We start from the raw sequence: 26,401 nt of genomic DNA on the forward strand, positions 1-26,401 counted from the left end.
ATGTTGATGATTTTCGGTTTTGAAGGGTTTAGAGCTCTTGACTGATCTACATTAGCAGAGGCAAAACAGACAAAAGGATATAATGAATTAAGTGCCTGGTGCGGAAGGAATCCTGAACTCAAAGAAAAAGCCAAAAAGAACAAGGTGAGAGTTGGAACAAGGAGGAGGGAAGTGAAGAAGCAAATGGAAGGAAATGTCAGTTATTATGGGCGACCGAATAAACAACAGGTGAGAGAAGGGAGGTGGGGAGGCTGAGGATATTTTTTGTTACTTTGACAGCGACACATGATGTTGTGCCGGAGACACTAAGATGGCTACTGAGCCCCGCGCATGCCCACTGCTCTAAGACCCCTCCAAAACCCCAACCTCTCCCCAACCCCACATTCACCGACAGCACCGGTCCTTGACTGACCGCTGCCACTGTTGGTCTGCTGCTTCTTGACCCCACCCCCTTTACCCTTTCCTTTTGGGTTCATACGGTTGATAAGGTCCCGGGTGTACTGTTTGACGACCGACTCCCTGCGGGTTCATATATTTTCATATGTCTAAGGCCTTATCTTTGTTGTTTTGCACATTTAGCCTGGACATAGGAGCTTCAAATTTTGTAGTTGGCTCGCACAAGGTGGGGTTGGTTACTGGTTAGGTATGCGTTAAATATTGACTTATTTGATTTCCAAGCAGACAAAAAGAGCACGAGCCATGACGTTGCGTTTGCATTATACAATAACTAGTTCATCTCCTTCTGATTATGTTGACATAATTTATCATGAAATGAATGAAACCCAACTTTTCAAAAAAAAAAAATTGATTGATATGTATAACATTTTAATATAAAATTTATATCAACAGATTGTCAGAAAACGAAGTATTAAACAATTGAACATAAGATTGACTTATACTAAAATGAGCATTGAGTACTAAATTAAAACTCTTGGATTATCTTGAAATTAGTTACTGTTAATATTTCATTCGTATTTAGGAAGAATGTTTGTTAGGATATGAGAGTTGGATACGGGATGAAGCAAACAAGTAAACAATCCAAACAATGTTTAAATGGATTTTTCAATAGAGATCATGGTATATAAAAATCCCATTAAAGAATGATGGATGCGATATTCATTTCCTGTTTTTTTCTTTTTCCCTTCTTTCTTCGCTTCCAGATGTTGGAGAGGACTGTTCTTGTAGCTAATATACAGGGAGAAGCCTATCAATCACCATTCACCAGGTTCATAACCTAGGACATTGTTCACTTGACCACTGAAGAGAGACTAAAGGTCGAAGGGCATCTCTTCCAGAAAATGGCAGCCCTTGATTCCTGCTGGGGCTAGAAACAGAAGGAAATCAACGGTGAACATGTGAAAGGGGGCAAAGCTGTGCGCCCGGAAGAGGGAACAGTTTTGTTTGGTAATGAAGAAATAAAAACAGTAGAGCGAGAAATCCGGTAAGGGATTGGAAGGAGGGTACGGAGGAGGAATCTGATGCGGACATGACGCGTCCGAAATCAGAGGGAAGACCCAATAATTGCACCCCACGCTGCCCGACAATCATGATTCTGTCTGTACTGTCCCACCTCCATCAATCCCTCTCAATCTCTATCCTCTTCTTTCACGCTATATATCTACTCCTACGACTCACGGTCTGTTTCTCTTTTTTTTTTTTTTTTTTGTATTTTTGTTTCAAATTCTTTTGGCTCTCGATGTTTAGCCAGACACTGTTGGGAATTGGCACTGCTGTGGGTGGCTGCACCCTTTAGCATGCTTGTCTAGCCCCCTTTCAGTTCAGTCTATTCATTAGGATGATGGCAATGGCACATTTCACACCCAAAGCAATGGAGTTTTGGAGTTTTAAGTTGGATATTCCAATTGGAAAAGTCATTTTGAAAAAGACAGTATTGATTAAGTTTCTGAGGCGTAGTTTTCTTCGGCTGCTGGAATGTCCCCTCAGAGTTTGATTTTTCTAGCATAGGGGAGAAAAATTGTTGTTACCTAGAGATAGAACCCTATTTATGCCATGCACCCTTAATATTGCCTCAACTAATAATTGCCAAGCTTGGTTTTGTTGTCCCAAAAAACGAAAGAGAATGCACAAAGAAATCTCCTTACAATCCTGATAGATATCTTTGTGATTTTCATTAATGGAATATTGGAGCTACCTTGACTGTACTTACAGTGCAAATTTAGCAATTAAATTATGTATTTAGTTCTGCCAACAGAATTAGAAGTAGCAGTGTTCTTTGAACTTGGGTCATTTTTCCATTACTGATTACTTCCCAAGTGGAACAATCATTACGGAAACCAAAATACTACACCAAATGGGACCCTTTTTGACTGCTTATCCATCTGATGATTATTGATTCTTTTTTATTTTTATTTTTTGCATAAACCTAAAAGGCCAAAAGCTAAAGAAAAATCCAAAAAGAAGAAGTTAACAGTTAACTACACCAAGCCGTATTCCTAGCTGATAGAGCCGACTCTCGATAGAGCCCATTCTGTAGCCGACTGATCAAAATGTCGTGCCTAACAGAACACTGTAAAGCCTGCTCTCTTCTTCTCTCTCTGCTCATATAACCTTCAGAACATGTTTCACTGTCTAACAGATTCTCTTCCTCTCCTTCTCATTCTCTCTCTCATTCTCTCTCCCCATAAAACCCCCCCTTCAGTCTCCCCCCACAACAAGCAAATCCGAAACTACCTACCGGAGAAAAAACACAAACTTTCTCAGCCAACAAGAACAAAATCAAAGACTTGAAGAAGATACTGTATAGCTAAGCCACTTTCTTTCGCCTGAAAATGCCATCTGATTCCGGAGATCAAAACAGGCGTTTAACCAAGGCCCTTAACTCGGGAGCCCCACCACCAGAACAAGAGCAGCTACCTTGTCCACGCTGTGACTCCACCAACACTAAGTTTTGCTACTACAACAACTACAACTTTTCTCAGCCTCGCCATTTTTGTAAGTCTTGTCGCCGTTACTGGACTCATGGTGGCACCCTCAGGGACATCCCTGTTGGCGGTGGCACCAGGAAAAATGCTAAGCGTTCACGCACCAACACTCATGCCACCGCCATTTCTGCCACCAATGCTGCTACCACCACTACTAGTCATAATAATTTCCCATTACCGGCCACCCCGGTTTTGTTGCCACTCTCCGCCAATCAGGGAACCTTCGGTATTGGTGGAGAGTCTAAGGGCAACGGGGGTGGTAACATTTGTGGAAGTTTTACTTCATTGTTGAATACTCAGGGACCCGGTTTTCTGGCTCTTGGTGGGTTTGGGCTTGGTATTGGTCCAGGACTAGAGGATGTTGGATTTGGGCTTGGAAGAGGAATGTGGCCTTTTTCAGGAATGGGAGATGGAGCTGCTGCTGTTGGTGGCAATGTGTCGGCTGCAAATGGGATGGGAAACACATGGCAGTTCGAAAGTGGAGAAACTGGGTTTGTTGGTGGGGATTGCTTTTCTTGGCCTGATCTTGCTATTTCAACCCCTGGAAATGGACTCAAGTGAATCTGCTCTTTTGGGTTCATTGTCTTTTTCATGTTTCTTTTTTTTTGTTCTTAAGTGGAAACCTCTTTTTCTTTTAGTACAAGGTAAATTAGTGAGTGCTGAGAGTAAATTGTTAGCTATATGAAAGTAGAAATATGACTATGACCCTTTTTTTTTTGTTCTTTTGGTGACTCAATGCCATGTGATTTGGTTTGTTTTGCCTACCATTTCTGTGCAGAGGGACATGGCTCAAAATGATGAGTGTGTAGTTTTTGGTGTTGATATGCTAAACCTTACCTGCTTTTCTAATTGCCAGCATTCTCCTCCAATTTTCATCACAACCAGCAAAAAATATTTTAGAGAGCAGTGTTGTTTAAGATATGATGGGGTGATGGCTAAAGGGCTTTTATTTATATATTTTATTATATTGTATAACTAGATGAAATGCCACTCAAACCTTTTCTGTAATGTCCATCAAAACACTTAATTACAAGTAGATATGCCCATTGTGAAGTTCGAAGAATTTGTGAGCTGGACAGAAGAATTGGCCTTAATCCTAGAAACAACTGAAGCACATTGCAATGAATTCCACTCCTCTATGACAACTGTCGAACTCTAAATCAATTTGATTTTGATTCCAGATAAGTACATTCAACTATGGTTTTTGGTATTAGGCTCTCTACCTGACCTACTAACCACTCTCTGGTCGTTGAAATTTGCAATATTTTCTCGAAAGGGAAGATCTCTGTTAAATTCTCCAGATTGTGATGGCTTGATTGTTCACTGATAGCGTTGCTCTTGGTTGTTAGTTTTCCATGGCCTTTTGGTTAAAAGTCCTCAAACATCTTGCTTGTCTGTTTTGTTTTTTATGTTTACTGATTGTGACTAAATCGCCTTTCCCACACCCCCCCCCCCCCCCCAAAAAAAAAAAAAATAGTGCTTGCTGGAGATAGTCAAGATTCTGATGTGACACTCTTTGAATGTGGATGAATTTAGCGATGTGAGTCATGGATACTAGGAAAGAAGAAAAAACTAATTCCCTTTCAGTTTTCATGCCACACACCCTTCATGAAAACTAACAAGCATCCAAAACTATGGGCTTTCAAACTGGAACCTAACTGTTGTTTTTCCCCATCACATGCCAATTTTCTTTTTCATGGAAAATCAGTCTACTTTTACCAAAGTTAATTCAGAATTGGATAAGCAGACCATCAATAAGGCCACGTTTTGCAGAATCTGCATTAGACAGAAATCGAGAAAGGAAGCTCTCTGTTCTGTATAGCTTAAAGAAGGACCTGTTGTTATTTATTGAGGAGGATTCGCTTAAATTTAAGCTGTACAGGGAACCTGGTGGATGTCCAGAGTTGGTTATGCTTTGTTCTGCCAATCATCTAAGTAGAAATAAATGTTCATTAATTCCAATTGCCGGAAAGTTTCATTTATTTCGTGTACATTTGAAGGTTAAAAAACTAAATGTAGATGGACGCTTCGACAGAAGCACACAAATTGGCTGCAAGCATTTAATTTATGGCGATTAAAGTCAGTTAAAAATACCCCAAAAATTGTAAATTTCGTCTGTAGTTTTTACACTTCACCTCGACGGACCTTTTGCTTTTTCACTCACTGGTCACAGCTTTACTGCTTTTACTGTTCAAACTTAAAAGCTATGTCGGTATGAATAATTTACTGGTCTAGAGACTTTAGAGTAATTGATCATGTTTTGCCTTGTCTTTTGATGCAGAAGGCTAAGACCTTGGAGTGAACTATGGAATGGAAATGCAAGGCAACATCCTACTACCTTCAGATAAAATTGTAACCCTTTGCAAGACCAAACCATTAACGGACTTCGCTTTGGCCAATCAGGATGAACTCTGGCCTTACGAAGTTCAGGAATTGAAGTTATAGCTGGAAAAGAAAACATAGACGTTAGAGACTTAGGCAACCGACCTATGTCACGCTATCAAAAGGGCTTAAACCAACATTAAACCACCTACATATGTTTAAAAAATGCAGCTGGATATGAGGTATTTCCTGTTGATTTAGCAGCCAATGTGCTTCCAGCAATGAGCAACCCTAAAGCTGCCAATGTGCTTCCAGCAATGAGCAACACTAAAGCTGTCTATACAGCTGCCAACCTTGGCATTACTGTTACCTCAACTCCTCAAGTGTTTTCCTAACAGTATTAGAAAATCCTTTTCATCTTTCAGTGACACAATTTTCACCTGAGATGGTGACGGTCCAGGAAGAATATAAGTACTCACTTTACTTTAATGTGTATCCTTCCTTTTACTCTGCTGATCCAAAAATAGTTCGTCTAGCTTATGCACTTTCCAACATTTGTGGTTGTCAGGATGGAATGTTTGAATACAGAAACCTCCTAGTCTTTGATGCCATGGTTGGACGTAGTAAACTGGGCATTGAAAGGTGCTGGAGCTCTTAATATTGATGTTGTTGTGTTAGTGAAATTGGATGGCCATCAGGCGAGATGGAGATATCGCAGCCGATGAAGGGATCAACATGGGCCTATGTTTTTGCTTTGTTTCATGAAAACCTCAAGCTTCCTGGAATTGAGCCAAATGTGACTGAGGTTTACACATTCAGTTTCAATCCTCAGACTTTGCACATCAACTAGGTAGCTTTTTTGGGCTTCCGATTAATTTCAATGAATCTTTTATCATGATGCCATTCAAAAGATGCAATGACAGGAAGATGATTGAAGCTCACGCATCAACAGTGAGGCAGGAAGTAATTCTCCATACTGCAAGACACTCTGTTGCCCGGCCTGCATACATTTTAATTGCAAATGTCTCGAGAAATGCAGGACGATGCCTGATTTTTATTAAGGGAGGCGCCCAGATAGGATAACATATTCATCTCATAAATACAGTGCATCTGTTATTGTTGCATCGGACTGTTTATTGCCCCGGTGCTTTAAGAAAATATGGACTTGAAAATTATATTATGGATTGTTACTAAATCCAAGCAGATCAAATATATTGCAGAAAAAAAAAAATTCAATTTTACTGATTTTGTCTTGATCAATAAGAATGTTACTAAACTATTTATACAGAGAAACAATGTAATCAATAAGAAAATAAATAATTATAAATAAAATTTCTTCTGTCCTTCAATTAATAATGTCATCCTTAGATCTTACATTCCATAAAAGCTAATGTTTCTATTGAATCAGACATTTGCTGTAATCTATAATTTTAATAAGAAAAAACCTGGATTTGTAGATAACACATGGAATTCTGAATAAATGATGCACTGGAATGGTTAGAGACTTGTTATTTGCTCTCTATATTATAGTTTACAGTATTTTGAAGAAAACAAAGTAGCCAAACATGCCCTTCACCTATTGAGACGCTCGATGCCTTCTATGGTCATAATCTCCTAAAAGGGTGCAGATCAGTACGCAACCTTTTCAATTTATGAGTTTGGATGTGTGAAGTATCCATGTTGACCTTCAAATCCTGAAGCATTAAGTGGAAAAGAGAGATCAGATATTGCCAAAGTTAGAAGTGCATGTTCTCTGGACAGAAATATTTGGCTAATCCTACCTAGTATCAGCCAATGGGAAAAGGAGAAGAATGGATAAGAGGAGCAAATCATAAACATGTCAGTAAATGCAATGTGGCTTGAGCATTCCATTGAAGCTTTCTCAATCCTGTTACTCTAAAAAATTTTAGCTCTGAAATGCTCATTGCTAGTCCTTCTTAGTAGGATTCTTGCCACAAAATCCTGAAGTACTATGGATCTTTCTTACAGGTTCCTGATGGCTTCTCAAACATGAACTTTTGAAAAACTGCAAAGAATGCAACTACTGTTAGTTTTAAAATAAGAATTGACACTCACCCTGTAGGAAAAAGTGTGAAGAAATCTAAAGATTTTAAAAAAGAGGAAGGGAAAAGAAAAGGAAAATCAATCATCCTGTTCCCAACATATAAATAATTGTAATATGATTTGAGTAACTCAGTCTTGTATCTGATATGTAAAGTGTGTATCTCTTCATTTATGATCTTAACTCATCCACGATATATTTACAAACACAGATATATCAGTTTAATAAGAGTATGGATGTTGCTGGAGTCAGCTCCAACCACACTTTGCAACTTTTTGGTTTTGGTAAATTGCTAGTTGAGCACTACCATCCCATCCCATGCCAAAGCCTAAGTACATATTCTTTGGACTAAAGAACAACAGACTCTTCTCCTGGTTGAGAACTAGAACTGATATGCTATTTACCTGATATAGAGCAAACGCACCCAACCTCCACCTTCTTCGGAAAACTTGGGAGAAAACTCAAATATCATGATTCAATGATGTATTCCACCCCCTGCACACCAGCCAGCAGCAGCACTGGAGTCCAGTGTGCAAGAGATGGAATATAACATAAACCCATGTTAAACCACCAACCAAAGCCTTTACTAATCCTCTTGCAATTGCAGGCAGAAAAATTGGTAAGATGATGCCAATTTATAATGGTGCAAGATGGAGTTGATTCCATGTCGGTCATGCATCCAAAGTGAAGTGCGGATTCAGAAAATCCCGCTACATGGTGGAAGAACATGGGAAGTGCTCGGTGAGGTGGAAATCACCAACAACTACCCCCCCTCTGACATCATCCAGTCCAGTGAAGGTGGATGTCCAAAATCTTTTAGAATCTTCGCTCCATTTTCTTCATGGGTTTTATTGAGTGCAAAATCTTGAGTATCAAAGGTATCTTAATGGTGGGATTGTTTATGGCCGCTGCCATATATTTTTCTAACTTCTTATTCTGGAAACTTTTTAACTGATTAATCATCTTTTCCACTTTGTTTCAAAACGCAATCTTACTTTTCAACCTCCATTATTTTTTACTACTATTTGTTGTAATATGGTTGAAAATTCTAGACTCAAATATCCTCCCATCTAAGCTCTCTTTTCTTCGCATTTAATTTTTTATAACTTATCATATTAAAAGTTTTGTAATAAAGATGACATAAAAATATGACGTATAGTTATTTATAAAAATTTATTCGATTTAGAATAGAAATATAAAAACTTATTAAATATAATAAAAATATATATAATAGTTTAAAATTTTTGTAAACATATTATAACCAAAATTAAACTTGATCTCAAGCAAAGCCAAAAAGATTATTACTCATGCCAATCTTTAAATAAAATAATTATTAATGTTTGTCATAATTCAAATAAAATAAAAAGAAAGCCCAAATCCATGGGCTTTGGGGTCCTCATGTCCCTATGCCCCCCTGGACTTGAAAAAGAGAAAGAAAAAGAAAGTGGAGTATGGCAAATAAATTCAAATTCCCAATTTTCCATGCTTGCAGTAAGGAACAATAGTTCAAGGCAGGGTCTGATTTTCTTGACGCCTTTCTTCTTTCAATTGCCTCCATCATTTTCCCACTCTAGGGTTTAACAAAAGGGGTTTTTTCTTTCTCAATCCTTACCCAAATGTCTCTACTGAAGCCCTAATTTTTCGTCTCAAGGAAAACAAACAATGTCGTCCTTTTTCTCAACTCCACAGCCCCAACAACCTCAGCCATTGTTTCAACCCCAACAACAGCAACAGCCCTTCCAGCAAAGCAGCCCATTATTCCAGCCCCAACAACAGCAGCAGCAACAACAGTTGCAATTTCCACAACAACAGCAGCAGCTTCAACAACAACAGCAACAGCAACAGCCACAGCAGCAACTTTTTCTTTTCACTAATGACAAGACTCCTGCTAGTTACAGCACCAAATGGGCTGATCTGCACCCGGATTCTCAAAAACTTCTGCTTCAAATTGAGTATGGTTTCAGTTCTTTTTAATGGGTTTTTGTTTCATTCTTTTATGTTTATCTTTTTTTGTTGGGTTGCTGGGCTAGAGTATTAAAAGTAGAAAGCAACTAAGTACACTTCTGCTTTAAGCTGGATAGTAGTAGAACTTTTTGGCTGTCTGTTGAGTGTTGGTACATTGAACTTAAATTTTCATACAGTTTGAATATTTATTTGATATTGTCATGGTGTTTTCCTGGAAAAAGTGCGTGATATAAGTTTGCCGTTGTGATTTGTTTTATGGATTGAGCCTACATATCGGTGTTAATGGCACTCTGAGTAGGCGTAATTATGGTTTTGGAATGTAGGGAAAGGATTTTGGAGTACAGGGATGAGAGCCAGAGGTTAGATCAATGTAGTCGCCTTTATGATTCTTCGGTTTCCAATGAAGGGTTTGAGCTTGATGCCAGCCACATTGTTCAGGTTTAACCTCTGCATCTTTTTTCCTGTTTATGTGAATTTGTGCTTACTTTCTTTTCTGGTTTTCTTTTTCTATGAGTTTTGCTGCTTTTTTAGACGATGCATTGATAGAGAAGATGAGTAGTAATTCCGCAGTTTACTTATAGTTGAATTTGGAGAATAATCTGAAGTAGCATTCTTGGTATTCAACGTGAAACTATTATATGACGCCCATATTAGGATTTAAGTAATGAAGTATTAAGCAACAAAAACTACTTTGACTATTGTGAATATTTGCACTAGCTCAATTTCTAATCCATTTTTATTTTATGATGTATTGCTTTGTCTGTTTTTGTGGAGGGAGTGCATTCATAAGGGATGCAAATAAGATATGTGCTCCATTGTCTGAATTTATGAGTGGGTAACTCAGAAGTGTGTACTATTGATGAGTACCAGAAACAAATTCTAAACTGTTGGAGAAGTTTCTTCCATCCTCATTAAGAGAGGGTGTTTAACCTTTGAAAAGTTATTTCCAAACCCATTGATCTGAGAACAGCTAGATTTTAAGTAGAGTTAAGTTATTACCTCCATGCCAGTCTTATGTGCTTTCAAGAATAGAACACCTCTAGACTTACAATACTGAATCAGTTGATATATCTTTTTGAACAATGAAGCATGTCCCATTCGAATGATATATATAAAAAAACCATCAATTTTGAAACCTTTTCCTTGTCCATTGCCCCATTATGGTGCTTAGCATTGGTGGATGATTGGGTGTTTCAACAGGAACTTGGAGGAGTCAGTACTGCCATGGAGCAGCAGAAAGCTTTGCTGCAGGAGTTGATGGCTACTGTGAAAGATATGTTAAGGAATACAGAGGTTGCAGTTCGTTCATTCATGATGCTTCGTCCCCGGTTCCTTCATTCAAACATAGCAGGTGCTTCAAATACCACTGCACCATCCCAGGCTCCAGGGGCAACAACAACACCAGGTTCTAGTGCTCAACCTAGTGCTGCATCCATTCTACCAGTTTTTGATTTTTACCATGGGCTTCCAAAGAAGCCTTCTCTATTTCTACAGCATACAATTGCTAGATTTGAGAAGTATTTGGGTGAGTGTCGCCAGTGGATTGAAGAGTTGGAACAACTGCTCCTTTTCAATTCTGACAGAAACTCTATCAATCACACATCCTCATTGTTGCAATCTCTTCCAAAAGTCATGTCCAATGTTCATGACTTTTTTGTTCATGTGGCTGCCAAGGTAAAGAATATATGTGTGCTTGTATCATTCTTTGTCCATGTGTGATGTCGTCTGATTGAGAGTGTGTATATATATAGATGTGTACAAGATATATGCTAATTTCAGTTGCATGTTGTCCTTGGTAATTGATTATATGCTAAGGAGCAGAAATATATGTGGTTGTTCAAAACTTTGTAAATTGAAATTGAGTTGAGAGCCAGGATTTGTGGTGTCTTCTTATATAAGGCTATGCTTTTAAATACCCTTGATATATCTTACTTTTAACATAGTTAACATGCATTCAAGGTATGATATTTGAGTTTAAGCTATATCTGATTTCACTCAAACTCTTAACATTCCTCCACCCCATAAAGAAAAAAGAAGGAAAAAAGATTTTAACTTGCTGTATAACCATGTGTTTCTTAGGTGGAGAGCATTCATCAATATATTGAATCAATGAAAACAGCATATCTTGCTGATCAGCGCCGCAGAGGAGATGTTAATGATCCTTTTCTTGAAGCTGATCGGAGAGAAACTGCCAAGCAAGAAGCCGCGGCTAAGAGGGTACATCCAACTTTGCATTTACCTGCAAATTCACAGCCATCAACTCAGGTTGCTGGGTTGTTTGCCAGCTCAGCAAATCCTGGAGCAGCTTCTGCCCCACAGACATCTGCTGCAACAGCATCAGCTTCTTCTGGAGGGGGATTGTCTCTTTTTAGTACACCATCTTCGACTCCTGCTTCTTCCATGTCATCTTCTCTGTTTGCAACTCCAACCTCAGGTGCTTCCATTCAGACATCACTTTTCAGTTCCTCATCAGGATCGTTTTTAGGATCTGCATCCACTCCCTCTCTGTTTTCTAGTTCTACACCAGCTTTTTCTACTGCATCTGCTGGAGGCTCACTTTTTTCGACACCATTTGCTTCTGGTACCTTCTTATCCCATTGGTTTTTGAAATCACTTTTTATTTTCAAGTATTGTCATTAGGAAATCATGCTTGGAGTTTTGTTTTTGAGTAATTTCTGTATTTGGACATGGGTTGATAAATTTTTTTGATCTAATTAATTTTTTGTCTGACTAAGTTACTTCTCTTTGTCCCAGGTGCTGCAACAGGGTCTGGTGCTAGCTTTGGGGCTGCATCTGTGAGTAGAATGTTTTCTTGGCTTTCAATTTTTTTTCCTTTTCATAATTGATTATAAAAATAGCTAGTAAGCTTCAAAGAACACTAATTGCTGTGTGAGCATCAGTCAGTTCTGTTACCTGGATCTTTGTATTTCTCTTCATTAACCTCTTTTATGTGTTCTTGCAGAAATCATCGAGGCCAAAATCTCGAACCGCCCGACGTTAGTCATGGTAGCTTGAATGTGGAATCCTGAAGCAACTTGCTGTCTACTCAAATGATTCTTTGCACATAAAAGGAGCCACACATTTCGTTTTGACAGTGTCTTTGAACGTGAAATTGCTTAAAGTTCAGTGTCTTTAGCTCTGGAGTTGAAGGAACCCTGTAGTTTTTTTGGTGAAGTCCAGGAAAACAAGATGTTAGCTTTGGTGAAACATACTAATCCCATTTTCTTTGCAGCTTGATGAAGGTGCTACAAGATCCTTGTTACTGTAACATTGTAGGTCGGATTTTTTCTTGAGAAATAAGATAGGAAAAGCATAATTATCTTTTATCAAGATATAATCATATAAAAAGCATTTTGGATAAATCATTTTCAGTTCTGAATTTCTGATTGTCACTTTTGACTTTCGTTTAGGATGTTTCAAAGCTTTCTAATGCCGTATATGTTGGATTATATGTCTAACCCCTTCTTTACAAGATGTCACAAAATATATCAACCTATGCATAGAGTTCAGATCACAAGCTTCCAAATACGAATATATAAAGAATTTTTGCCCGTTAATGTTTTTTTATAGCTAACAAATTACAAAATTCTGGAAATCTAGTGGGAATTTATACAGATTCCCAATTTGGTTGTTGGATAATAGAGCAATTTGCAACAATTTTGTGTTAGTATCCTACTCAATGGATCCAGATGAGAGTCTAAGCCCACAGTACCCACTAGGTGAAGCGTAAGCTTTCGCTGGTTTCTACAATAACCTCACCTGCCAGGGCGAGCAGCTACTTCCAGTAAAATATGCAAGCTTCTCAGTTTTCCAGCCAACTTTTTATCTCATGTTAAACTAAATACTTGAAACGAAGTCATCTGTTACTGTTCTTATCATGTTCCCTTGTAACCTATGCAGTTCAGCTTGTGCATCATTAACCCGGGGATGCAATTGATCTCCAGAAGAGAATAGATGAATATTGTTCTTATCTTCAAACCAGCTTAGCCCAGGATCCTTTTCCAATGTCAAGTCTCTTATCTTTCTCCTCATTTCTGCTACACCTTCCCATCTCTCTGTAGCTGCGTAAAGATTTGAAAGCAAGATATGGGTTCCACTGTCTCTTGAATTTATTATTAAGACTTGCTCTGCTGCATGTACTCCTTTTTCCAAGTTTCTGTAAGTGACACAAGAGCTTAGCAAAGTTCTCCAGAGTTCCAGATGTTCTTGACCGTAAGGTGATTCTGTGATTATTTTCTCTGCCTCATCCAATAATCCTGCTCGACAAAGCAAACTCACCATGCAAGAATAGTGCTTGGGCCCTGCTGTGCAACCATTTTCCTTCATATCTCCCCACAAGAACTTTCCTCTTTCAACCAAGCCACCGTGGCTACAAGCAGATAGTAGAGACAAAAATGTTACCTGATCTGGTCTCAGTTCATTTTTTAGGATCTCCTCGAATAGCTCCAATGCATCTTCTATCAATCCATGGAGGCTATATGCCCCAAGCATTGCATTCCAACACTTCAAATCAGGTTTACAAATCAAAGAAAATATTGATCGAGCAGCTTGAAGGCTTCCATTTTTGGCATACATATCTATCAGACTACCACAAACAAACATTTCAACATCATATCCAGCTTTTATAGCCTGAGAATGAAGCATCTCACCTTGTTTCAACATTGCAAGGTCAGCACATGCACTTAATGCTCCACTGAGAACAAAGCTATCCGTCTTATGACCCACTTGACACATTTCAACGAACAATCTAATTGCACTCTCCCCATCAGCCATTCTAGAATAACCCATAATCATTTCAGTCCACAGAACCACATCTTTTTTCAGGATCATACAAAAAACCATCTGAGCAGATTCACTATCACCATTTTTGAAATACATGGACACAAGAGCGGTTCCTACAAAAACACTACTTTCCAATCCTGTTCTTGTAATTTGACCATGCAGGGGCTTCCCATAATCAGACGCTAAGAGTGCACTTGTTGCAGAAATGACAGCAGCAAAAGTATACTCATCAGGCTTGGGAAACGACATTCCTTTCAACTTGACAAACAGCTCCATGCCCTTCATTCCATCACCATGCTCTGCCAATCCCGCGATCATTGAGTTCCAAGAAACCAAATCAGGGTTTGCAATCCTACTAAAAACGTTCAATCCCATTTCAATGTCACCACAATTGCAATACATGTCCAGCAAGGCATTTTGCAAAGGTAGATCAACTACTATATTCGAAACAACAACTCGGGCATGGATAACTTTCCCACAACCATAATTCCCCACCTTACCACAAGCATTTAACACCATTGAATACGTATATTGAGTTGGAAAAACCCCATACTTAACCATAAAAAAAAAGAGAGCCAGCCCTTCCTTTATCTTTTCATTCTTCAAGTTCCCAAACATTATAGAATTCCAAGCAACAACATCCTTGCCGTTTATGCAACCAAAAACTTCATTAGCAGATTCCAAATCCCCACGATTCGAGTACATCCCAAGTAATGAAGTTTGAACACAAACATTACCCAGAAATCCACACTTCACAACTAGAGCATGTATCGAAGAACCAATCAACCTATCCTCAACCAAAGAAGCAGCTTGTAGCAAGCTCGTGAATGTGGCACCATTAGGCCTTAAAGACTCGAAACCCACCTGGGAAAACAAGCTAAAGGCTAAATTAGCATGGTTAGGGGCTCGAGAATACGCTGAAATGAGCGCATTGTATGAAACTACATTTCTACTGGGCGTTTTATCGAATACTTTCTTGGCGTCGGAAAGGGAGTTGCATCTGGAGTACATGGACACGAGGTTGTTCTGGAGATATGGTGAAGGTGAATCCAGGGGTGTTTGGGTGGTGGTAAGGAGCAGAGCGTGGAGTTGACGCGCTATTTTGAGGCTGGTTATGGAGGTGCATTTTTTAACAAGGGAGGCTAGGCAACAGGTTTCATATGATGGTGGCATGCACGCAGACAAGGAGAGTGGGGGATGATCGCAACTCGAAAAGTTATACGCTCCGACAGAGATTGAGTTTCCTTGGTTTTGGTTTTGCAGCCAAACAGAATTAATTGGTAATTGATTTTTTAAAATTAAATTAAATATCTTAATATTCTAAACAATCGAAACGCTACGTTTTCGCGCCTTCGGATGGACAAGACACCGGCATAAAATACAGTGACTGAGAAATCCAGTGTTCGAAGGTGAGTCGAAAATCAAAATCTATGAACGGCACTCATCGAGGCAAGAAAAATGTCTTCACCTTCGCTCTCTGATCCCGAGTTCTCCCGTCTCTGCCGTCTGATCAACGATTCTCTCCACCCTTTCACCGTAAGTTCCGTTCTTGTCCAATTTTCTATATGCCCTTCATTTGCTTTTTTCTTTAATCTTCACTTGCGAAGTCTGTTTTTCTTTTACAATGGCAGGAATCAGAGAATATCTCTCTAAGCAAAGAAGAAGAGAAAAACCTTCTCCTCATCCTATCTCAGGTTCTCCTCTCTTCCCCTTCTCTCTCAAGTTCCTACATTTTACTGCTTTCATTACTTAACTCTTATCTCTCGTTCACCTTTCAGGTGTCAAATGAAATCCACCGCTTGATTCACACGACTAACACCGCTTCTCCATTAAACCCATACTTAGAAAACCACCAATTTTTATCCAAAGCAATATCTCACCTGGTAATTTCTTTATATTCTCTTCTCTTTGTTTTACACGTTTTTTCTTCAAAACCCAAGTCACTTAAATTCTTCAATATCTCTTCCAGATAACTATATTAACTCTCGAAAGCCGATTCATTCAACATTTAGCTGGCAACGTTCTCGTGACCCTCTCTGAATTCATAGCCTTGTCTGTACGTTTAACAAAATTTACAGATTTTGTTTGAAACTTTAAAGCTTGTTTTTCTTTTTAATGATTTTTTTTTGGTGTTATTGCAGGGGAAAAGTTGGGACTTTTTAATCCGTTCGCTCTGTATTTGCTTTGAATTCTCAATCTCTAACATATCGTCATGTTCATTTGAACCTTCGATTGGTGGAGTTGAAGGTTCAGATTCGGATTTGTTATGTCTTGTAGGTTTATTAAAGCCTAAGTTGAAAAATGCTAGCTTGTTTACAGTAGCTGGAATTATTCGAATTTTAAGAAATATACTGAAAATTTTGAAGGAAGAGTGTGATGATGAGCTTGTTCAAGTGTTTTTAAATTTGATTCGTTTTGGTATTTTGAATGTGCCTTGGGATTCTATGGATGAGATCTTTGGTGGAAATGGTGGTGAAGAGGATGAGCTAAGAATTGTGTTCTTAGGGAATTTTATTCAGTTTCTTTGTTCATTGGTTGAGCAGTTTAGTTTTGTGGAAGGGTTAGATGATTCCCTGGATAAGCATGTGATTCTTTTGAAAATTATCAACCTTATGCCCAAACTTCTATATTGGTGCCTTGGCAAGAAAGGGGAGTGTGTTAATACGTGCATCTCTCGGTACTTCAGGCACAAGTTATTGGTATGGAAATTTAAATGTTTTCCCACTACTCTTGATCTGTTTTATTGTTGCATGTAAGCGCTCTAATTATTTGAACTTAAACAAATTTTCCAGGTTTTGATGATCAGGCTCAGTTTCCAAATACCCCTAGATTGTATGGTTCTTGTTTCCTGGTTTCAGCTTCTCCACGAGTACTTTCAAGAGCTTTTATGCCAACCTTTAACTGAAGTTGAGTATCAGTATGATTGTCTAGAAGACTCTCCTTTTATGTTAAGTATTACTGATGGTGAAGTACATAGTATGCACTCTTGCCATTTACAAAGACAGGCCATTTTTCTTTTCTTGAGGTGTTGCTTCAGTTTGATAAATCCAAGAAAAGACACTGGCATGCATTGTCCTAGTGCAATTTTAAAGTCAGGCTTGAGTTTTGACAGAATTCCAGATATGAGTTGTTATGGTAGAAAGAAAGGTTTATTAGAGCTTTATACATGGCTTTCTGAACATCTGCCTGTCGATATGCTTGTGGACCGTGAAACGTACATGGAGAAATGCATAAGCTTTTCATTTTCCTTCCTCAAACTGTACATGCATGAGGTCGGCTCCTTGCACTCTTGGAAACTCTGCTAAACACTATAAGGCTGTATGCTTCTATGTTGTTTCCGTTTCTGTATGTTTGCGTGTGTGTGCTTTTCCCTGAGAAATTATACTGCAGTATTTGCGTGTAAAGAGTTTGTAGTTGCTCTGTTTTCTTTTTCTTTTTATCTATGCTTTGTTAGGTGTGCCATGTTCTAATCCTTGTTTTTCCTAGGATGATGTGTTATTCAAATTGCTCTTGCAACTGCTTTCTGTGCAAGCTTGTGAAGAACAACAGTGAGCAATGATATCCTGGTTGTTACCTTCTTTTTTTTTAATGATTTTTCTTTGGTTCTTTTAACTATTTCTTGTTTTTTCTGCAGATTCCCTGAAGAAAGATGGGAATCTCAAGATATGAGAGAAGATGTTCTTTTTCATGTTTCAAATATATTTAATCCCATACACCTATTTCATCTGTTCCTTGCTGAGGCAAGTCTTTACATCTTAATCATGCTATGAGCACCCCACCCCTCTGCTCATACATACACAAGAGAGAAAAGAAAGATACCTCCCAGGCTCTCCTTTTCACTGTCCAACAAAATAAGAGAAATAGAAAAAAAAAAAATGCATTCCACCTCTTTTATTTGGAGTACACCATATTTAATCATTGACGTCATGTGTTTTCACTACCTGCAGTTGCACTATGACCATCAAGTGCTTCTTGATTATCTTATCTCAAAAGACACAGGAATTAGTTGTGCAGAATATCTCTTAAGGTATGTATTTTAGTTTTCATCTGTTGCATGCTTCTCCTTAAACTTAACCTTACAAGGTGGCATGATAGAAGAGTTCTGTTTTCCATTCTTATTTGCATCCGATTCAGTGTAACTCTGGCACACTTTGTTGTGTGGTGTGGCCTTTTTTGTTTGTAGGTGCTTGCGCATGGTATGTGATTCATGGCAAATATTTACAAAATTTTCAGTGTATGGGGAAGTTAAAAATCAATCTTATTGCAAGAGAAGAAAAGTTTCATCAGAAAGCTCCAAATCTCAGATAGAGCCATCATCTGGACCTGCAAAATTTGTTCCTTTATACCTAGAGAAGAAATTTAAGAGTGACCTTGAATATAGAACTGGGGAACAGGCGTATCAGCAAGCGAAAGACTGCTTGCTTTCTCTGAAAAATTCCATGGAGAACCTTCACCTGAAGAACTTGTTTCCATATAATCCAGAAGTGCTTTTAAAACGGTGCTTCATTTTTCAATTATTGATTGTTTCTCATTGCTCAACATTTTAAGATTCTTCATATTTTTAGAAATGCATGTAACTATGTGTTGGATACGAGAATACATACTTTACTGTTTTTCAAAAAAAGAATACGTACTTTGCCATATTGCTTCTCAATAATAAAAAGAAAATGACAGTTTAATATCTGAATATTCCTACATTTTGTTTTTTATTGCAGCTTAACAAGATTTCAGGAACTCTGCTTTAAGCAGTAGGATGATTACATTTTGAAGAATGGAAGGCCTATTCAGGTAACTGAGCTCTATCAAATTCTTTTTGTACATCTTTTTTTCAAAATGTTTGATACAAATTTGCTGAGTATTATTGATGATTCTTGAACTTCAGATAAGTAAAGATGCTGCGGTATACTATCACAATTTAGTTATAATCTTTTAATTTTTTTAATACATATATTTTCTAATGTTCAAGTTAAGGAGAAGAAATCTTTGACCTGAGTTTTTCTGGTTGTGCAGCATGACTCTGACCTCATTGAGGCAGTTCATTCAAAGGAAAAATGGACGTATTACAAACGGATTTTTACGAGGCTAATAATCTTTCTTTTTTATTTGACAACAACAAAGAGCACGAGAGAGAAGAAATATTTGAAGACTGTTTCTATGTGCAGCTAACCAAGGAAGAGCAGTGAAAGGAGCAGTACTCGACGTGGATGGAGGGAAGATGCCTTAACCTAAACATAGAAATCAATTATGGTTTGGAACTTATTTACTATTTATTTAGAAATTTATGGGCTTTGGTGGACTTCATTCTACTTCAAAGGGCAAACGACAAGAAACAGCCAATCAGGCCTTCTATGACTCCTGATCAACTTGATATGCTACTATTTGAAAAAGTTTAATTCATGTAAGCATTAACTATAATTAAATTTAAATGTTATACAAATTAATTTTCCATGTTGACAACTATTTACTAAAATGTTTACATAGTCAACATAAACAACACTAGTTTATATGTTGTTGTTCCTTTATATCCAACATGTATGATATCATGATAAAAGAAAGATGTATGAGAGAGCATATTATAAAGTTACAATTAAATTTTTTAACTTTTACCACAAGTAGTATGAATTTCTCTTATGTATTCAGTAAATTTGTAGCTATTTTCATTTTCAAAGCTCGATTTAGCTATGGGACATTTGAAACCTCAATATCACAACTATTCCTTGGATGGTGCTGCTCTGCTGACTGCCGGAGCTAATTCATGGTGGATGGTAAATGTGTGGGACCTGGGTGTAATAGTGTGATATGACACCTACTTCAAGACATAGTATGGCCAAATGAAGTTTTTCCATAGCACAAACTAGATTGGAGGCAAGAAAGGGTAGGAAGGGCAACGAATGGAGAAGGGAAAGAGTCATTTTGTGCTTGTCCATGGAGCCTGTCATGGAGCATGGTGCTGGTATAAGGTGGTAACTCTGTTGAAATCAGCGGGCCACCAAGTTACAGCTCTTGACCTAGCTGCTTTTGGGGTCCATCCGAAGCAAGTGCATGAGCTTCATTCGATGTCAGACTATTCTGAACCATTGATGGAATTCATGGAGTCTGTCCCGCCGAAGGAGAGGGTAATTCTGGTTGGCCACAGCATGGGCGGGGTGACCATTTCTATTGCCATGGAAAGATTCCCTGAGAAAGTCTCTGTTGCAGTTTTTGCCCCTGCTAGTATGCCGGGACCTGAACTCAGTTACATTTCTTTGCGTCAAGCGGTACTTGTTACTCTCTCTCTCTCTCTCTTCACAGAGATGGGCACACATAGTTACTTTTGCCCTTTGTTATATAGCATTCTTTCCATTTGAATTTAGGACCTACAGCAAAGCTGGGTCCCTGGTGAAGCAAGTCACATAGATAAGTCATAAGTTTTCAGGGATCTAATTCAGTTTTGATGTTCATCTTGTAAGATTGCTTTGGGACTTAGATTCTATAAATGGGAAAAGGTAGGCTGTAGTAATGCCTGCTGCTGCATGTTGCAGTAGGCGATGCAAAGATCTGAGGTATATAATAAGCATGATCTACAATTGTTTTATTTTGCTCTTTCAGAATGCTATGGAACCAAGAAAATATGAAGACTTGTCTGAGTATTTTCTTAGTCAGCAATCTAAAGTAGGATTAAGGGATCACCTAATTCTTGGCTTAGGTTCTCAGATAATTGTAGCTTTCATTTCAATCATGAATTTGGTCAAACTTTTCTTGCTTGTGGTCCCTGACAGCTGATTCCTTTGAAACTAAACAACCCCTCAACAGGGAAGATGAGGAAAAAAGAAAAGAACAAATGGTGGGTTCTGAATCATCTGATGATCGCAATACTAGAGATTTCATTGTAGGATAATTGAGGCCCAACTTCAATCCGTTTTCTCTTCAATTCTGTATTGGTACGACTCCAACTCTTATATATTCTTGAGTCTAATTCCTGGTCTTTTCTTGGGCAGTTCCATAAGAGATTGGGATCCTTTATGGACACACAATTTACGTTTGATGATGGTCCTGATAAGCCTCCAACTTCATTTACTCTTTGGGCCCAGTTTCATGTCAACCAAGTTATACCAGCTATCCCCTCCTGAGGTATGATTTCTTTGCAGCCTTTATTCTTTTATATACCTCATTCCAATAGTATAATTTTCCTTGCCCTTGAGAAGAGAGCTGATATTTCTTCACTTATATATTGTAAATTGGGGCAGGATTTAACGCTGGCAACAATGTTAGCCAGGCCTTTTGGTATCAATGACGATGCAGCATCAGTTGAAGAAACTGAACTGACCAGGGAGAAGTATGGATGCGTGCGTCGAGTTTTCATAGTGTGTGACAAAGACAAGGTCACAGACGAAGACTTCCAAAGGTGGATGATTGAAAACAATCCACCAGAAGAGGTGAAGCTGATTTCAGAATCTGATCACATGGTTATGTTTTCTAAACCCCAGGAGCTCTGCTCTTGCCTTGAAGAAATTGCAGAGAAATATGATTAGAGGGGCAATGCTTGGTGGGTTATAGGAAATTTGCTCGAGCCAACTCTTAGCCTTGCTTGATGCATGGTGAAAGTGAAACAATTAGAATAAACATGGGTGAATGTCCAAACTTTTAAAATGTTTTCCTCTTATGAGGAAATTGTGAAGAATAAAAAAAATATTTTAAAAATAACTATCAAAATAAATTTATTTATTTTTAATCATATTTAACTATGATAAAAATACTTTCGAAATTATTTTAAATAAATTAAAACATTCATTACAATTTTTTTTATTTGTGCTTTTAATTTTTTTCTCTCATCATCTAGTTCTTTTTAATTTAATCGATTTTTTTTTTTAACATCCGTATCTTATGCTCTTGATTTCTCTTTACTGTAATTTTATATTTCTGTTTTTTGTGTTTTCAAAATACTCAACGATGGTTTTGATGTGTTTGAATGGGTAATTATTTGAAAATTTTGATTTTTAGGTATTTTGAATAAAATTAAAATGGTAGAAATGATCACAGATATTTGAAATAATTTTTAATTTGATCAATTTGAAAATTAGATATGAATAAATTCAAAATTTTGAAATTTATAAATTTAGGTTTTTTTTTTAAAAATTATTTTTAATTGAAATAGATATTTTAGATAAAAAAAAATTATATTTTGATTTATGAAAACATGTTAGAAACATGTTAATCGGTGTTAAATTATTAAAAAAAAAAATGAAAAGTATTGAGAAAATTTGAAATTTTAGTTAGTAAATAATAATAATATTTTTTCAATATAGTGTATAACATGTTTTTATATATGACGTATAATAATTTTTTTTTAATCATAACATATAACATATTGTTGTACATTATGTGTAATAAACTAATTATGACGTGTAATTTTATTAAAAACAATTTTATTTAATTTAATTAAAAATAATTAAAATTATAAAAAAATTTATTTTAAAAATACCTTTCTTTATGGCTTTTGATGCTTGGTTACTGACTCTGTGATGTTGTCCTCTTGGCTTTTGGTACACGTCTATCCTGCAGAATTGACTTTTCTGATGTATTATGTTTTTGTTTGTTTTTTATAGAATGTGATTTTGTATTTTGTAAATAAAGTATTTACATATTATTATTAAAATGAAAAGAAAAAAAAAAAAACAAAGAATGGATAAATATTATTACGAGACCTCAAATTTCACTAAAGGCCTTAAATTTGTTTGACTCAGATAATTTTGAGATACGAAGGTAAGAAAGGATAGGAATGGGAGCAGATGGTGAAGACAGAGAGGCATTTTGTGCTAGTCCATGGAGCCTGTCATGGAGCATGGTGCTGGTATAAGGTGGCAACTCGGCTTAAATCGATGGGTCACAGGGTTACAGCCATGGACATGGCTGCTTCCGGGGTCCATCCAAAGCAAGTTCATGAGGTTCATTCGTTTTCTGATTACTTTGAACCGTTGATGGAATTCATGGCGTCTCTCCCACCAGAGGAGAGGGTGATTCTAGTAGGCCACAGCAAGGGTGGATTCTGCATATCTGCTGCCATGGAAAGATTTCCAGAAAAAATTTCTGTCGCAGTATTTGCCACTGCTTTTATGCCGGGTCCAAAACTCACTTCTCAAACTCTATCTCAAGAGGTACATGCCTCTTCCCCTCTCTCTATCTTTCCAGAAATATTGTCGGAATTCACTGCTTTTCTTCGATAGCATTTTTGCATTTGAAAATTTAGAACATATAGCAAATTACAAGTTGTTGATTTCATGAGTAGGACAATTTTGGGCCTACTTCCTTCTTTCTCGATTCCATATTGGTGCCTCATGTTTGGAACAAGAAAGAGAAGAAGATATTGGCGTAATTCTTAACTTTCATTTCTGGTCTTTTCTCGGACAGGTGAATGAAAGATTGGATTCTGACAAGTTCATGGACGCGCAATTTGGGTTCCATAATGGGCTAGATGAGCCTGCAACCTCACTACTCTTCGGACCCAATTTCATGGCATCCAAGTTATACCAATTATCCCCTCCCGAGGTAAGACTGTAGTCACCCTTTATCATATTGCAAAAACACTGTCCATTGAATTCAGGTTTCCTTTTGTCTTTGAGTCACGAGCTGATATTTCTTGGTTTGCATACAATGGATGGGGGCAGGATTTAACGCTTGCACTAACTTTAGCCAGACATGTTGGTTTCCATAAAGATGAAGAATCATTCAAGGCTACTGCGGTCACCAAGGAGAAATACGGATCAGTGCGTCGAGTTTACATTGTGTGCAACAAAGACAATATCATAAGAGAAGACTTCCAAAGGTGGATGATCGGAAATAGTCCACCAGATGAGGTAAAGCTGATTGCAGACTCTGATCACATGGTTATGTTTTCCAAACCAAACGAGCTGTGCTCCTGCCTTCAAGAAATTGCAGAGAAATATACTTGAGCGTGCTTGCTGTTAGGAACTTGTCACTACTTAGAATTTGCTCAAGTCCACTGTTAGCCTGCTTGATTGAAACAGATGCAATAAAATGAATAAATGTCAAACTTTCATTGTTTTATATTAGTGGCCTACTTAGTTTGTGTTGTTGACATTTGGCAAATCCGGCTCCGGCAGTGGAGATTGTGGAAAATCCATGGAAAGTCTCACTCCAAATCCTAGGATTTACCATTTTTCTTGGTAATCTTTAAGCTGCATCTCGGCGGTGACATTAAGAGAGATCGATGTGGGAGGAGAGGCAGAGAAATGGCGTTAAGATAGCACATACAAAGCACTTATGTAGCACTATAACCAGTTTTCTTAGTGCTTGTACTTCCTTTTGATCCCTTTCGTCTTGCCACTTCTCCTTGTCTACTATTTGCTGCTTCTTTTTGGATGAATGAGTGTATTCAAATATCCACTAATTGTGAATTAATCATTGACTTAAAATAGTGAATAAAATATTAATTATGTGTGCATAATGCAAGTCGAAATGGTAAGTGCACGACAAGGGAAAATCAATGCTGAATCTTTAGAAGCATATTTTTTAACCTCCCACAAGGCGAACGATATCAATTTGTCTTCTTTATAAAACATTATTCAGTTGTCTTTTTTCACACGCCATGGAAGACAATGAATAATGTTTTCTGAAGAAGACCAATTACCAAAATAACAAAACCATGTCGGGCAAGATGAGTTTTTTCTCATAGCATAAAGGGCAAAACCAATTTCTAGAGATCAGGGCGCAGAAAATGGAGAAGAAACAGAGGCATTTTGTGTTGGTCCATGGAGCGTTCCATGGAGCATGGTGCTGGTATAAGGTGGCAACTCTGCTAAAATCTACCGGCCATAAAGTTACAGCTCTGGACCTGGCTGCTTCTGGGGTCCATCCGAAGCAAGTTCATGAGCTTCATTCAATCTCAGACTACTATGAGCCATTAATGGAATTCATGGCGTCTCTGCCGGTAGAGGGAAAGGTGATTCTGGTGGGTCACAGCCTGGGTGGAGTCAGCCTATCTGCAGCCATGGAAAGATTTCCTGAGAAAGTTTCTGTCGCAATTTTTGCCACCGCTGTTATGCCAGGCCCTGACTTCAGTTTTGCTTCAATAGAAGAAGAGGTACTTGTTCATCACTCTCTCTTCCCTTTTCCCACATTGTCACACACACCTAAGATGAAAACAAGCAGGCGTTAGAAACTATAAAATCCTTTGTCTCTTTCTCTTCGGCATTTTTAGCACAAACCCAAAGATCAACCTTTTTTTCTGATTTCATTTTCCCTCTTTTTTGCATAATTGGATCTTTATTGGCACAATTATGCAATCATATAATCAAATACCCTACCATTTTCCATTACAATCTGACACAATTTCCTTCATATGTCAATTTATCAAATAATCATCAATGGAATTTTCCTTCTACATTTTTCTTTGCTTGCTTTTTCTCGGGCAGTTTACTAGGAAAGGAATATTTTCCCAGATGGATGGGAAATATATATTTGACAACGGGCCTGACCATCCTCCGACCTCCGTGCTCGCCGGGCACAACTATATTTCATCAAATGTATACCAGCTATCCCCTCCCGAGGTAAAAAAAGAATTCATTTCTTCTCCAATTCCCAAAGAAAGTCATAGCAAAGGATGCTTTTATCAGATTTCTTTTCGGTTATAAACGGATGGTATCATTTATTGAAAGCAGGATTTGATGCTTGCAACGGTTCTGATAAGACCAACTGCTCTGTATGGAGGCAAAATATCTCTAGAGCTTACCAAGGAGAGATATGGATCAGTAAGTAGAGTGTACATTGTGTGTGATCAGGATCATGGGATACCTGAAAACTTGCAGAGGTGGATCATTGAAAACAATCCACCAGATGAGGTGAAGCTGGTCTCTGGCTCTGATCATATGGTTATGTTTTCAAAGCCTAAGGAGCTGTGCTCTTGCCTCCAAAGAATTGCAGAGAAATATTCTTGAATGCGCTTGTATACCTTGTTAGGAATAAAGCATGCATCAACTTACTTCGTAGACATGCTTATGTCCTTTTTGCTTCGTTGTACTGGTTGTTAAGTGCATAATGTATGTGTTTCTGATGAGGTGCAATGCATGTAACTTTCTTTAACACTTGTCTTTATGTGTAACAGGTGTTAATCATGCATTACTTGTATAAATACAGTTTGCTTATGAAGTTATGAATGCAGAACTTTGGAAGTATCAGTTTGCTTCTTCAATTGCTCTGTTCTTTGACTCTTTTCAGAATACTTGGTTTTTATCTTTACTTCTTGAAACTGAGTTCATGACATACCTGTTACCTCTTGGAAATATGACTTTGGGATGGGTCCAAGTATCATCTGCGGTTTGCTGACTTATGA

General features: G+C 37.8%; 7 protein-coding genes across 9 annotated transcripts; 6 read left to right on the forward strand and 1 right to left on the reverse strand.

Moving 5' to 3' along the window:
* The first annotated feature begins 2,490 nt into the window (after window positions 1-2,490).
* Window positions 2,491-3,791, forward strand: OBP1 (OBF binding protein 1). The gene has a single exon (XM_007047065.3). It carries the CDS (start codon window positions 2,790-2,792, stop codon window positions 3,501-3,503), a length of 714 nt encoding a protein of 237 aa, XP_007047127.1. The 5' UTR covers window positions 2,491-2,789; the 3' UTR covers window positions 3,504-3,791.
* A 4,979-nt stretch (window positions 3,792-8,770) lies between these two features.
* LOC18611050 (hydroxyproline-rich glycoprotein family protein) lies at window positions 8,771-12,653 on the forward strand. Of its 2 annotated transcripts, XM_007047067.3 has the most exons (6): window positions 8,772-9,278; window positions 9,615-9,729; window positions 10,492-10,965; window positions 11,371-11,872; window positions 12,046-12,086; window positions 12,254-12,653. In XM_007047067.3, the coding sequence occupies exons 1-6, from the start codon at window positions 8,989-8,991 to the stop codon at window positions 12,290-12,292; spliced, it is 1,461 nt and encodes a 486-aa protein (XP_007047129.3). In that variant the 5' UTR covers window positions 8,772-8,988; the 3' UTR covers window positions 12,293-12,653. The 2 variants fall into 2 exon arrangements, with proteins under 2 accessions (XP_088662102.1, XP_007047129.3); XM_088805976.1 differs by lacking the exon at window positions 12,254-12,653 and having other exon boundaries at window positions 8,771-9,278; window positions 12,046-12,137.
* A 174-nt stretch (window positions 12,654-12,827) lies between these two features.
* LOC108660482 (Pentatricopeptide repeat (PPR) superfamily protein) lies at window positions 12,828-15,380 on the reverse strand. Its single transcript, XM_018114022.2, has one exon. The coding sequence runs from the start codon at window positions 15,244-15,246 to the stop codon at window positions 13,129-13,131; it is 2,118 nt and encodes a 705-aa protein (XP_017969511.2). The 5' UTR covers window positions 15,247-15,380; the 3' UTR covers window positions 12,828-13,128.
* Window positions 15,309-19,930, forward strand: LOC18611051 (golgin). 2 transcript variants are annotated; one of them, XM_007047069.3, is made up of 13 exons: window positions 15,309-15,609; window positions 15,705-15,767; window positions 15,852-15,956; window positions 16,043-16,129; window positions 16,215-16,772; window positions 16,866-17,345; window positions 17,560-17,621; window positions 17,708-17,813; window positions 18,021-18,100; window positions 18,257-18,571; window positions 18,789-18,861; window positions 19,084-19,471; window positions 19,725-19,930. In XM_007047069.3, exons 1-11 carry the CDS (start codon window positions 15,532-15,534, stop codon window positions 18,823-18,825), a joined length of 1,971 nt encoding a protein of 656 aa, XP_007047131.3. In that variant the 5' UTR covers window positions 15,309-15,531; the 3' UTR covers window positions 18,826-18,861; window positions 19,084-19,471; window positions 19,725-19,930. The 2 variants fall into 2 exon arrangements, with proteins under 2 accessions (XP_007047131.3, XP_088662099.1); XM_088805973.1 differs by lacking the exon at window positions 16,043-16,129.
* Window positions 19,931-19,953: 23 nt separating this feature from the next.
* Window positions 19,954-21,788, forward strand: LOC18611052 (methyl jasmonate esterase 1-like). Its single transcript, XM_018129366.2, is given in 4 exon segments — window positions 19,954-20,330; window positions 21,051-21,125; window positions 21,127-21,183; window positions 21,300-21,788. Coding segments are annotated over 4 exon segments (783 nt in total). The 5' UTR covers window positions 19,954-19,964; the 3' UTR covers window positions 21,585-21,788.
* Window positions 21,349-24,117, forward strand: LOC18611053 (methyl jasmonate esterase 1-like). The gene is made up of 4 exons (XM_007047072.3): window positions 21,349-21,488; window positions 22,797-23,207; window positions 23,461-23,598; window positions 23,718-24,117. Exons 2-4 carry the CDS (start codon window positions 22,842-22,844, stop codon window positions 24,000-24,002), a joined length of 789 nt encoding a protein of 262 aa, XP_007047134.3. The 5' UTR covers window positions 21,349-21,488; window positions 22,797-22,841; the 3' UTR covers window positions 24,003-24,117.
* A 503-nt stretch (window positions 24,118-24,620) lies between these two features.
* LOC18611054 (methyl jasmonate esterase 1-like) lies at window positions 24,621-26,260 on the forward strand. Its single transcript, XM_007047074.3, has 3 exons — window positions 24,621-25,153; window positions 25,485-25,619; window positions 25,731-26,260. The coding sequence occupies exons 1-3, from the start codon at window positions 24,788-24,790 to the stop codon at window positions 26,004-26,006; spliced, it is 777 nt and encodes a 258-aa protein (XP_007047136.3). The 5' UTR covers window positions 24,621-24,787; the 3' UTR covers window positions 26,007-26,260.
* The last annotated feature ends 141 nt before the right edge of the window (window positions 26,261-26,401 follow it).

Source organism: Theobroma cacao, chromosome 1 (assembly GCF_053813885.1).
Source record: "Theobroma cacao isolate CCN51 chromosome 1, ASM5381388v1, whole genome shotgun sequence".
In the NCBI taxonomy this organism is placed as follows: Eukaryota; Viridiplantae; Streptophyta; class Magnoliopsida; order Malvales; family Malvaceae; genus Theobroma; species Theobroma cacao.

Bases quoted from the DNA above. Each gene is read 5' to 3' on its own strand.
- OBP1 (XM_007047065.3), top strand. From the start codon at position 2,790: ATGCCATCTGATTCCGGAGATCAAAACAGGCGTTTAACCAAGGCCCTT.
- LOC18611050 (XM_088805976.1), top strand. From the start codon at position 8,989: ATGTCGTCCTTTTTCTCAACTCCACAGCCCCAACAACCTCAGCCATTG. The intron at 9,279-9,614 runs GTATGGTTTCAG...TTTGGAATGTAG, and splicing joins AAACTTCTGCTTCAAATTGA to GGAAAGGATTTTGGAGTACA. The intron at 10,966-11,370 runs GTAAAGAATATA...TGTGTTTCTTAG, and splicing joins TTGTTCATGTGGCTGCCAAG to GTGGAGAGCATTCATCAATA.
- LOC108660482 (XM_018114022.2), bottom strand. From the start codon at position 15,246: ATGCCACCATCATATGAAACCTGTTGCCTAGCCTCCCTTGTTAAAAAA.
- LOC18611051 (XM_007047069.3), top strand. From the start codon at position 15,532: ATGTCTTCACCTTCGCTCTCTGATCCCGAGTTCTCCCGTCTCTGCCGT. The intron at 15,957-16,042 runs GTAATTTCTTTA...TATCTCTTCCAG, and splicing joins CCAAAGCAATATCTCACCTG to ATAACTATATTAACTCTCGA. The intron at 18,572-18,788 runs GTGCTTCATTTT...TTTTTATTGCAG, and splicing joins CCAGAAGTGCTTTTAAAACG to CTTAACAAGATTTCAGGAAC.
- LOC18611053 (XM_007047072.3), top strand. From the start codon at position 22,842: ATGGTGAAGACAGAGAGGCATTTTGTGCTAGTCCATGGAGCCTGTCAT. The intron at 23,208-23,460 runs GTACATGCCTCT...TTTCTCGGACAG, and splicing joins CTCAAACTCTATCTCAAGAG to GTGAATGAAAGATTGGATTC. The intron at 23,599-23,717 runs GTAAGACTGTAG...GGATGGGGGCAG, and splicing joins ACCAATTATCCCCTCCCGAG to GATTTAACGCTTGCACTAAC.
- LOC18611054 (XM_007047074.3), top strand. From the start codon at position 24,788: ATGGAGAAGAAACAGAGGCATTTTGTGTTGGTCCATGGAGCGTTCCAT. The intron at 25,154-25,484 runs GTACTTGTTCAT...TTTCTCGGGCAG, and splicing joins TTGCTTCAATAGAAGAAGAG to TTTACTAGGAAAGGAATATT. The intron at 25,620-25,730 runs GTAAAAAAAGAA...TATTGAAAGCAG, and splicing joins ACCAGCTATCCCCTCCCGAG to GATTTGATGCTTGCAACGGT.